This window comes from Littorina saxatilis, linkage group LG16 (genome assembly GCF_037325665.1).
Source record: "Littorina saxatilis isolate snail1 linkage group LG16, US_GU_Lsax_2.0, whole genome shotgun sequence".
NCBI classification, from domain to species: Eukaryota; Metazoa; Mollusca; class Gastropoda; order Littorinimorpha; family Littorinidae; genus Littorina; species Littorina saxatilis.
Window position 1 is genome coordinate 43,810,364 of NC_090260.1, and position 12,216 is coordinate 43,822,579.

The 12,216-nt window shown below is 46.1% G+C and overlaps 1 protein-coding gene across 1 annotated transcript; it reads left to right on the plus strand.

Annotated features, from left to right (window-relative positions):
- On the plus strand, positions 1-11,846 carry LOC138949652 (uncharacterized). The gene is made up of 3 exons (XM_070321443.1): positions 1-865; positions 7,467-7,870; positions 10,043-11,846. Exons 2-3 carry the CDS (start codon positions 7,471-7,473, stop codon positions 11,002-11,004), a joined length of 1,362 nt encoding a protein of 453 aa, XP_070177544.1. The 5' UTR covers positions 1-865; positions 7,467-7,470; the 3' UTR covers positions 11,005-11,846.
- The last annotated feature ends 370 nt before the right edge of the window (positions 11,847-12,216 follow it).

Here is a 12,216-nt window from a genome sequence, read left to right on the forward strand (position 1 = left end):
GGGGCGCACAAAACATTATTGTGACAATAATTTACACGAAACATTTCACCTAAGTACATTTTTCAGCATGGTGCATCTACAGGAGGGTGCTCCAACAATGATGCATAGTGCCAACATTTAGCGCAAACTTATCACAACAGTGCATTATCACCACAAAGCGCATACAGCAATTACATAGTGGCAAGTTGCACTAAACATTTGAACATAATGCATTTTGTTCAAATGTTAACAGCACAGCACCAAGTTCTGCATAAGTGCACAACAGCACTGAGCATTTCACAAAAGTGCATAACAGCTGTGACAATTTTACAAAAGTGTATTGACCATTTCAGGCAGATGGCTAACATGCATTGTTGCTGCTGCAAATCGCAAAAGAATTATTCCCCTTTGTTTCTGTTTTTCGCAAAAAAAATATGCATTGAGCCAGTGAGATTTGAGGATGCATATTTTTTAGCTATTAGCGCCAGCGGCAACGCATGTCAGCCAACTGCTTCACAAAAGTGGACAACAGCACTGACAATTTCACAAAAGTGAATAACAGCACTGACCATTTCACAAAAGTGAATAACAGCACTGACAATTTCACAAAAGTGAATAACAGCACTGACCATTTCACAAAAGTGAATAACAGCACTGACCATTTCACAAATATAATTTATGTGAAAAATTATTTCTGATGGGGGTTTTAAATTCTAGGATGAAAAGCAGTAAGATGTTAAATCCATATCCAATCCAAGTTTTCATTGAATAACCAAGATGCAAATCATAAAAGGCACTTCCGCCCACTACTCGAAAGCAGCAACAAGTGAAAATACAGCTCTTCGAAATTTGGTGGCGTTCTATGCCGTTTTAACGACTTTCCAGCGTTGAGTACATTTTTTTTTCTTATTCTTTGTTGCTAGTTAATACCAGTCGTGTAAGTGTGCTCAATTCCATTCACGAATAGCTGGTATTTTGTCAACTTTGTTTCGAGTAAACTGACAGGTTTTCTAGTGACGCTTTCAGTGATGGCGTGCCGTCGTAGTGCGGGAGTCGAACTCGAAGAAAATAAAGCTTGGGCTAAGATCCTTATCTCTGGACACTCGTTCGCCAGAAGATTTGGTGAATTTTTGGTTCATAACGAAGGTGTTTCGCCCAAATTTGGCCTCGATACCTGCGAAGTCAATGTTTCGGGGAGAGGGGGTTTGAAAGTTGGAGACTGGGCAAGAAATCTGGGTCACGCGATGGCGTCATTTGGCAGGCCAGATCTGTTGCTAATAATGATTGGGGACAACGACATTTCCTCTGAATGTTCAGCAGAGGAGATTTCCTCTCAGATTCTTGTTATGTTATGGCCTGTGTGTGTGTGTGTATATGCTTTGAATAAACACTCAACTGCCAGACAAATGAACAGGGACGCTGCACGCCATCAAGATGCGAGCTCAATCTATTCCCCAACTCGAACCGTTTGGAGATAACCATTATACAACATCTGTATCGAACCCTTTGGGGATAACCATTATACAACATCCCCCTTTAAGATCGCGAAGGCAAACTTTGTCGCGCATCTTCCGATATCGATTTCGATGTTCGCGAAGCTTTAAAGTTCACTGAATGTTCGCGAAGTTTTCATATGTCCAATCTGTCTGGCTTCTTGACTGGGCGGCCGCTTCGGGTGTAGACTTGGTTGTATACTGGCACAGGATCACTGGCGGTGACTGGTTCCGGCATAGCTTGCGGAATGCTGACGTCTCCAGGGTGTTGAGCTTGGACAGGGATCAGCGAGGACACTCCAGGGGTCTGAAAGTCTCTCGTAGCTGCAAGGTCCCGAGGGACAAGGTGTCTGTTTCTTCTCTTGCTGCCACTTGGCGTCTGTACTTCGTAGGAACGAAAGGGCAAAGTCTTGGGGATGACGCCTTGCTGTCCTGGTACTAGTTCAGGCGCAACTCTGGCATGATGAGCTCTGTCGAAGTTGAGGTTCATCTTCATCTTCTGTTCAGCATCGGCTTTGGCAACTTCAAGTGAACCTTGGCTTTTTCTCATGAAGTTCCTTGAAATGGAGGGCACGATGGTTCTTATTTTCCTCCCCATCAGGAGTTCTGCAGGGCTTTTCCATATCTGTAGTGGAGTGGCTCGGTACATCATGATGGCGATGTAGGGATCATCCGCCTTTTTCAGTAAGTTTTTGACTGTCTCCACCGCTCTTTCAGCTTCACCGTTTGCAGGTGGGTAATAAGGACTACTGGTGGTATGGTCAAACCCGTAGGTTGATGCAAACTTTCTGAATTCTTCATTTTTGAATTGAGGTCCATTGTCTGTCATTACACTCTGTGGAACACCATGTCTGGAGAAGATGCTTTTAATGTGGGCTATGGTGGTGATGGCTTTCTCGTTCTTTAAATGGGCTAACTCGATAAAGCGAGAGTAATAGTCTATGACTAGGAGGTATTGGTCTCCTTTGAAGTCAAAGAGGTCCATACCGACTTTCTGCCATGGAAAATCTGGAGTCTGCGTTGGGATGAGAGGCTCAGGGGGAACTTTTCTTTCTTGCATACAGGTCGGACAGTTTGTCACCATCGTCTCGATCTGTGAAGACAATCCAGGCCACCAAACGCTCTCTCTGGCCAAGGCACGACATTTTACAATGCCCTGGTGTCCTGCATGCACTTTCTGCAAAACATCTTTTCTCAAAGTCTCTGGAATGATAATTCTACTTCCATACAGCAGAAGCCCTTCATGGATGGATATCTCATGGCGTACTGCCCAGAAAGCTTTCAGTTTCTCTTCTGGACAGGAGTATGGCCATCCTTCTTGAGTGTACTTCTTCAATGTTTCGCACAGAGGATCTTGTCCTGTTTCTTTTCTGATTTCTTCTAATCTCCTCTCTGTGGCAGGAAGATTGCCAATAACTTGGTGGATGAGGAGGTCGCCTTCTTCTTCGAGTTTCTTCTCTGTCTCTCCAGGCTCTTGAGTTGGGGCCCTGGAGAGTGCATCTGCGGTGATGAGGTTCTTCCCTTGAGTATACACTATCTTGTAAAGGTACCTCATCAGGCGCATTCTGAATCTCTGTATGCGTGGTGTGAGTTCATCGAGGTTCTTTGTCTTTAGGAGTGCCAGCAGAGGTTTGTGGTCTGTTTCAATAGTCAGATCTGCTAGTCCTGTGATATACACCGAGAACTTCTCACACGCCCAGGTTGCAGCAAGTGCTTCTTTTTCTACTTGCGCGTACCTCTGCTCTGTTGGCGTCATTGATCTGGAGGCGTAGAACACGGGTTTAAGAGTTTCGTCTGTTTGCTTCTGGAAGAGGACTGCTCCCAATCCATATGATGAAGCATCAGCAGAGACAACCGTCTTCCTGTCGGGACTGTAGTGAGCAAGAACTGGGGCGGACATCAGTTTCGTCTTGATGTTCTGAAACGCCGTCTCCTGCATGCTGTCCCAGGACCAATCGTTGTCCTTCTTCAAAAGATCTCTCAGTGGTTTGACGTCTTCTGATAAAGTGGAACCTGCGAACTTGGAAACATGGTTGACCATCCCTAAGAGTCTCCTGAGATCAGAAATGTTTGCTGGCCTCGGAAAGTTCTTGATGGCTGCAACCTTGTCAGGATCAATCGCGATTCCGTCTCTGGACACCACATGTCCTAGGAACTTGATTGTTTCCTTGGAGAACTGGCACTTCTCTGCATTCAGCGTCACGCCAGCGTTCTCCAGCTTTCTCAGAACGTGATCCAGGTTGTCGTCATGCTCTTTCTGGTTACGACCGTAGATCAGGAGGTCGTCTATGTCACAGATGACGCCGCTTTGTCCCGAGAGGAGTTGAGTCATGGTCCTCTGGAACACTTCAGGACCCGAACTTATCCCGAAAGGTAGTCTTGTATAGCAGTATCTTCCGAACGGCGTGATGAACGTCGTCAGAAGTTGGCTGTCTTCGTCCAACGGAATCTGGTAGAATCCACTGTTACAGTCCAATTTCGAGAACACTTTTGCTCCTGACAATTGGGCTAACAGCTGATCCGTAGAGGGAAGCGGGAAGTTCTCCCTTCTCACCGATTCATTCAGTTTTGTCAGGTCGACGCATAGCCTGACCTTGCCGTTGCTTTTTGGTACTGCAACGATGGGAGCGCACCAGTCTGTTGGCTGCGTCACGGGTCGGATTACTTCTTGTTTTTCCAGCTTCTCAAGTTCTGCCTTGACCTTACCCTTGAGGGGCAAAGCCAAACGTCTTGGTGTGGACACAGCAAAAGGAACTGAGTTTTCCTTCAGCCTTATTTTGTACGAGTTTTGGATTTTACCCAGTCCTTCGAAAAGCTTTGGGTACTGCCTCTTGCTGCTTGTCTCGAGTGTTTCTGCTACGTAGCTGACTCTTTCTACGAGTTTCAGGGCAGTTATGGCAGGCCTACCCAGAAGTGGTTCCTCTAGCCCTTTCACCACGAACACATCTTGGATCGCAGTCTTCTGCTTGTAGGTGATCTTGCCTTTGAACTTGCCTACTACACTCATTTCGGCTCTCCCTGGACCGAAAAGTTTCTTCCCTGCTTTTTCTAGCGGGCGCTTAGAACTTGGAACGAGGTTGTCCGGGATGACAGTCACGTCGGCTCCAGTGTCAATCTTGAACACTTGGTCAGCACCCTCGATCTTGACTGTGATCTGCCACTTATCTGACGTCACTTCACCAACCACAGAACCCAAATAAGCTTCAGCTCCTTCTTCCTCTTCCACTGTTTGGATGTTGGATGAACGGCAGACCGTCGCATAATGACCCACCTTGGAGCATTGGTGGCACTTGGCGTTCTTGGCTGGACATGCTTCTCTGTTGTGAGGTGGGGTTCTCCCACAACGAGAGCAATGGGACTGTCTGGGACTGGTAGGGTTTTGGGTATATTGGAAGGACTTGGACTTGTGGGGTCTTTGCTTTCCAGTCGGTCGACTGCCTGACTTGTTAGATGAGGTGAAACGATCAACTGAAGCGTCTTTTGACATCACCTGAAGCTGCTGTTGAGATGTCTCGTAAGCTCGGCAGACATCGACTGCTTTCTTGAAATTTAACGTGGAATCTTCTAAAAGTTTCTCACGAGCAACATCGCTCTTCACGCCCACCACAATGCGATCACGCAGCATTCTGTCTTCCATTTCTTCAAAATTGCAGGTTTTCGCCAGCTTGCGCAGAGCTGCAACATATGCTTCAATGGACTCAGAGGAATCTTGGTTTCTGGTGTGGAACTTATATGTTTCAAAAGCTTCATGAGTTGACCCAACGCAAAAGTCTTGAAACTTCTGGAGAACAACGTTAATATCTTTCTTGTTCTCCCCACCGTTGAACTGCATGCCATCATACACTTCCATGCCTTCTTCCCCTATACATGCTACTGCTAGTAGTACAGCACACCTGTATTCTGCGTCTTCTTTGTTGAGTCGAGACGCAACTTCATAGTTTTCCCACTGTCTGAGGAACTTTTTCTAATTTTGGGTCAAACTGCCTTCCATACATAGCTTGGACGGAACAGGAAGATTGGCTGTGAAATGCTTCTGGAGTACTGACTGCTGGTTCTCCGCCATGACAAAGATCACTATCTACTGTCACTACTGTTAACAGGGAAACCCCCCCACTCTCAGAAACAAAAGTCTGTACCACTGTACCACACACGTCTGTGTTATGATAACATTGACGCTCTCGCCAGTCTGTCTCACCCACAGGGCAGTGTTCTGATGACCTAGAAACGCTCGTCACTGATGTTGTCACCGATGTTGCTGTCCCTAGCCTCAGTATCACTGTCTATGCGCGCACGTGGCTGCACTCCAAAACTTTCAAAAGTTCGATAGACGTGATTAAAAGTTATTTACTCACAGAAATTCCTTGTAAATCTCTTGTGTGTAACCCCACTTCTGACACCATGTTATGTTATGGTGTGTGTGTGTGTGTATGCTTTGAATACACTCTCAACTCTCAGACAAATGAACAGGGACGCTGCACGCCATCAAGATGCGAGCTCAATCTATTTCCCAACTCGAACCGTTTGGAGATAACCATTATACAACATCTGTATCGAACCGATTGGGGATAACCATTATACAACAATTCTGGCCTTTGTGCCAGTGATTCAAGGAATCAGAATTGGGGTGCCGAACGTGATTTTGTGTCAGCTCATGCCCCGCTTTCCATCCAAAACGTACAGGTTCGATCGCAGGTACAATGCCAGTGCAAGGGAGGTAAACCGTTTGCTTCGGCAGGGAGCTGCATTGCTTCCGAATGTTTTGTTTTGGGAACATGATTTTGTTTCCTTCCCAGATGAGAATGCAGCCAAGTATCAACAGCTGCAAGCCAATTTTTTGGCAGACGGGGTTCACCTTGCACCTTCAGGCCAGTTCAGAATGTATAAATCCCTCAGAAAGGCTGTCACTCACAGTCGAATCTTCCTGAGAAAGTGAATTGTATTTGGTTTTTCAGAGGCGGGGAGAGCAGGTGTATTTTGTGTCACTGGGTTCATACAAGTGTACGTTATGTCACTGGGCTGATGCAGGTGTATTTTGTGTCACTGGGATGATGCAGGTGTATTTTGTGTCACTGGGTTGATGCAGGTGTATTTTGTGTCACTGGGATGATGCAGGTGTATTTTGTGTCACTGGGATGATGCAGGGGTATTTTGTGTCACTGGGATGATGCAGGTGTATTTTGTGTCACTGGGATGATGCAGGTGTATTTTGTGTCACTGGGATGATGCAGGTGTATTTTGTGTCACTGGGATGATGCAGGGGTATTTTGTGTCACTGGGTTGATGCAAGTGTATTTTGTGTCACTGGGATGATGCAGGTGTATTTTGTGTCACTGGGATGATGCAGGGGTATTTTGTATCACTGGGATGATGCAGGTGTATTTTGTGTCACTGGGATGATGCAGGGGTATTTTGTGTCACTGGGATGATGCAGGGGTATTTTGTGTCACTGGGATGATGCAGGTGTATTTTGTGTCACTGGGATGATGCAGGTGTATTTTGTGTCACTGGGATGATGCAGGGGTATTTTGTGTCACTGAGATGATGCAGGTGTATGTTGGGTAACTGGGATGATGCAAGTGTATTTTGTATCACTGGGTTGATGCAGGGGTATTTTGTGTCACTGGGTTGATGCAGGTGTATGTGTATGATGTAGGCTTCTACTCCTGTAAGAGCAACGCTGACTTGCCAGGCTGTGAAGATGGTTGGTAAAAATATATTGGTTGATACTTGGCCGACATGATGTACTGGAGGTAATTGGGCTCCATCATTATTAGTAATATGTGCTGTTATGGTTAATTGTGAATTTTCCTCGGTGTAGCGCAGTTTCATGCTGTAAAAACAAATTTTGTTTTGCAGGAAGACGCACCCAGTTTCGGGTTCTGATGTTAATCGGGGCGATACTAAAATTCCTTCGTCAAATTACGAAGATTTCATGGGGGGACAATTTTAATGGTCACGACGATATTCTCACAGTATTGATATCTGTTTGTACAGCATCATGCCTCCCAAGAGGGCAGCTTCCCTGAGGGTGTCGGAGGTCACCAGAGCAGCTGGGGGCAAACAAAGCCGACAAAGGGCTTCGACTGCCGCATCCACATCTACACCGATACAAGAAGCGGTACAGCCAGCACCAGACCTGGCCATGCTCCTGGCTGAAATGCGACGCATGGGAGAGCGGCAGGAGGCGTTCCAGACACGCGCGGAGTCCGCCATCCTCTCCCTCCAGCGGGAAAATGCCGGGTTGAGGGAAAAGGCCCGGCAGGAGTCTGTTGCTGCGCCGACACTCAGACATGAGCTACCTCAGCCCAGCAGATCAGCCGTCCCGCAGGAGACCAATGGCAGACACGAGTCGCCCGGTCAAAGCACCGCAGCCGCCAGCCTGATCCATGACCTGACAGGTGAGGGCCCAAAGCCAACTGTCCCTGTGGACCTCTTTGTGGAGGACAAAATTAAACAAAGGATTTGGACCAATGAGGCCATCGACATGGCGTTGCTGGTGAAGGGGGAGGAGGGCCCCTCATATGATGTGACTATCACAAAGTCAACCGAGGGGCCAAGCCTCCAGATCCGCGACTCGCCGCAGAAAGCCTCCACCTTGAGTGAGTCACGCTGGATGGCAGCTTGGAACATTTTCACTGCCATTTACGTACAGAAGTTCTCGGCAGCAGGGCAGGGCCTGGCGGTCCATTTCCAGCAGGTCCAACTGCTTATGCAGGAAAAGGGGGACTGGCGCGGGTATGACCGGTCGTTCCGGCGCATGGTCCAGCAGGGCCTGAAAACCTGGGGGGCCTCATGTCCCGAGTTGTACACGACTGCCAGACTGAAGTTTATACAATCTGTTCAAAATGCACCGCTTCGGCGTGACAGTCCTGCGGACGGCAACAGATGGAATGCGGGGGCGCCAAAAGGGTATTGCCTCAATTTCCACGTGAAGGGGTCCTGCACCTTTAACAGGTGCAGGTACAAGCATGCCTGCTTCCACTGCCAGAACGGGGAACACCCGGCTATCAGCTGTCCCGAAGCGAAGCAGGCTGACCAATCCTTTCGTGGAAAACCCCAAAAGGGGAGCAATACCCGTCAGAAGTGAAGCGCCTCCCACTCCCATCAAGGTTGATCGATTGGCCTACTGGCTGGAGGGGTATGATGGTTCAGAAGAGATTGTAGCAGGTTTCACAGAAGGTTTTCGGGTAGGCTATACAGGAGAAGTTCTTTGCCAAGTGCCAACAAATTTAAAAACAGCATTCCAATTTCCCAAAGTGGTTAACGAGTACATTCAGAAGGAAAAACAAGCAGGTCGCATTTTAGGCCCCTTTTCAACAACCCCATTCAAACAATTTCAGTGTTCCCCAGTTGGTCTAGTAGAGAAGAAAGATAAAGGGAAATTTAGAATGATCCATCACCTCTCCCATCCGGTGGGACAATCGATCAATGACGGTATCGATCCAGAGCGATCACATGTGTCTTATGCAACCATTGAGGATGCAATCGGCTTGGTGAGGGGTTTATGTCCTGGGGCTTTCATGGCAAAAACTGATGTTGAGAAGGCTTTCAGGATTCTGCCCCTTCACCCGGACGATTATCACTTATTCATGTTTTGCTGGGATGGTATGTACTATGTTGATCGGGCCGTACAAATGGGGTGCTCCTCCTCATGTCAGATCTTTGAGTCAGTTAGCACCGCAATTGAATGGATAGCCAAAACAAAGCTAGGCATAAACCTGGTACATATGCTAGATGATTTTTTCCTGGTTTCCGTGTCGAGAGAAGTTGGTCAATTTCAGCTGAACAAATTTTTAGCCATGTGCTGTGACATTGGACTACCAATGGCACCAGAAAAAACTTTTTCACCCAACACAACTATGTCTTTCGTAGGGTATGAAATCGACTCACTAGCCCAGGAAGTAAGACTACCTCTGGATAAACTGCAGAAGTGCGCTCAAGAGATACAGAACTTATTACAGAAAACCAAAGCCACCCTTAGAGAGCTTCAGTCAATCATCGGCCTCCTTAACTTTACCTGCGCAGTTGTATTGCCAGGCAGACCATTTTTGAGAAGACTCATTGATCTGACAATTGGGGTGGCAGCGCCTCATTTCAGGATCCGCTTGAACAGAGGGGTAAAAGAAGATTTGAAATTGTGGCTACATTTCTTACTTAACCATAACGGCAGATGTATATTTCTGGACCAGCAACCAGTCCATTCCCCGGACATTAAATTGTACACAGACGCCTCTGGGGCAATTGGGTATGGTGCTCTCTGTGGTTCGGAATGGTTCAATGGGGAATGGAGCCCCTGGTGGCTGGACCAGAACATAACACTGCTAGAACTCTACCCCATAGTGTTGGCGGTAGAAGTATGGAGCCTTAGGCTAAAGAACAAACACCTGGTATTGTACACAGACAACATGGCGATTGTAGGTGTTCTGCAAAAGCAGACATCTAAAGAGCCCTTGGTGATGGTTTTAGTCAGGAAACTTGTTTTAATGTGCTTAGAACATAACATTGTCATATCAGCAAGGCACGTACCAGGTATTGACAACTCAATAGCGGATGCCTTGTCGCGATTGCAGATGGAGCGGTTCAAGACCCTGTGTTCTTGGGCAGTCGGGGAAGCAGTGCCGATTCCCCCTCTACCAGTTGCTCTCATCTAGATGAGACAGCTCACTCGCTGTTATATTCTTCTATAAGCAATTCCACTCGGCAAGCGTATCACCGCACATGGAAGTTTTTTATGGAATTTCACCGGTTACACGAAATAATGTTTGAATTTCCTTCTGCAAAAATTGTTTTGATCCGATTTGTGGCGTTCATGCATGAGCGCAAGTATGCCTCTAGTTCTATTACATCGGCTGTTTCCGCAATAAGTTTTGTCCACAAAGTAGTAGGGGCAGACGATCCTGCTGACTCCCTTTTTGTACGTAAAATGTTGCAAGGCTGCAAAAGATTGAGCAATCCGGCAGATGCAAGGCTTCCTATTACTTTGCACATTTTAGACAAGATAGTAGGAGCTAGTCAGAAAACAATGGGCAATATGTATGCTCAAACCCGTTTCAAGGCCATGTGCACGTTAGCGTTTCATGCGCTTCTCAGAGTAGGAGAAATGACAAGTTCGCCTAACACTTTACAACAAGAAGATGTCTATGTTGAGGTTGACTCCTTAACAATAACCTTTCGCAAATACAAACATAGCACAGGGGCAACGTCTCAGCTTACCGTGAAGGCGTGTTCGAATGAACACATTTGCGCGGTAGCTATGATGAAAAATTATTTGCGTGTACGAGGGGCCAAAACTGGTTCTCTTTTTTTGTCAAGTGCAGGTACACCAGTACTTCGCTCTCAATTTTGTGCAGAATTAAAATGTGCTCTGCAATTTTGTGGCTATCCACAAGCCCGCTACAACACACACAGTTTCAGGATAGGAGGGGCAACGCATCTAGCATCACAAGGGGCATCAGACGCTCAAATACGCCATGCAGGTAGATGGGCGTCAAATGCTTTCACGTCTTATGTACGCTTACAGAGCACCACCTAAACGTAACAACGTTGTCGAGCGCAGAGCAAAAATATAAATCGGGTCTACATCCAAGGCGGAGTTGTATGATCTAGCTGCATATTAAGGTTCTCAAAGAGTTGAGACAGGAATTCGAGAGTAATTTCAGAATAATTGGGCTAAAGGGTGAAAGTGGTTGGCAAGGGTACATTGGGTGACTTGCAGGACACTTGCATCTTTTAACTTGGACAGGCCGTTACATCAAATCAGTTTGGAGGAATGAGGCAAGTAGCCGGCAAGGGTACATTGGGTGACTTGCTGGGCGCTTGTGTCTCTTACTTCTGACTGGTAGGGAGGAGGGAGGCAGGAGCCCTCAAGGGTACATTGGGTGACTTGCAGGGTTTTTGCACCTCTTTTCCCTGGGTGTGCGGCGGTACCAGCCAACAATTGTATTGTCAGCTGGTCTGTGGCGTTTTACCGCCGCATTTGAACCATTTTTATGCTTCTTTTTTGTGTACTGGAATATTGTCTCTTGACAAATGTATGGATAACATCCACGGCTGCCAATGTCGTGGTCTCAATGTACAGGTATTTTTGTAATTTGGTGTTTTAGTGACGGGAATGATAAATTAGGGCCTGATATGTCCATTTTGAAATCTAGTCAACCCGTACACTAAAACTTACTTTGTAATTTGGTGTTTTTAGTGACGGGAATGATAAATTAGGGCCTGATATGTCCATTTTGAAATCTAGTCAACCCGTACACTAAAACTTACACCTTGCTATATATATATGTTCTTTGGTTATGATTTTACTGTTGTAGAGCTTTTGCTCTATCAAAAACAGTAGTCGCTGAAAATAAACTTCAGCGACAGAAACATCAATGTTTAGGTGTTATGAATGTGTTTTGAACAAGTGATGAGAACAAGGGTGTGCAAGATGCGTGTAAGTTGTGCATTTAAATTGTGTAATGCGAGTGGCTTGGGGGTGTGTTTCAATAAGCTGTGCTCTGGTCTTTCTCCAAAAAATATTTAGAACATAAATTAATTTATGATAAAATCATAAAACTGAATAACAGCACTGACCATTTCACAAAAGTGCACAGAAACACCAGTAGCTTGCTGTTAGCAAACATGTTATAAAGATAATACTGTAATTGTGATTCTTATGTATCATACATAGTTTCAATGTACAGAAAAGACCAGGAATATTAAGAAAAGTAAACAGTATTTCCCATTATCATCAATATGTACA

Coding starts and splice junctions, on each gene's coding strand:
- LOC138949652 (XM_070321443.1), top strand. CDS start 7,471: ATGCCTCCCAAGAGGGCAGCTTCCCTGAGGGTGTCGGAGGTCACCAGA. Junction 7,871..10,042: donor CCTGATCCATGACCTGACAG/GTGAGGGCCCAA, acceptor TCGCGATTGCAG/ATGGAGCGGTTCAAGACCCT.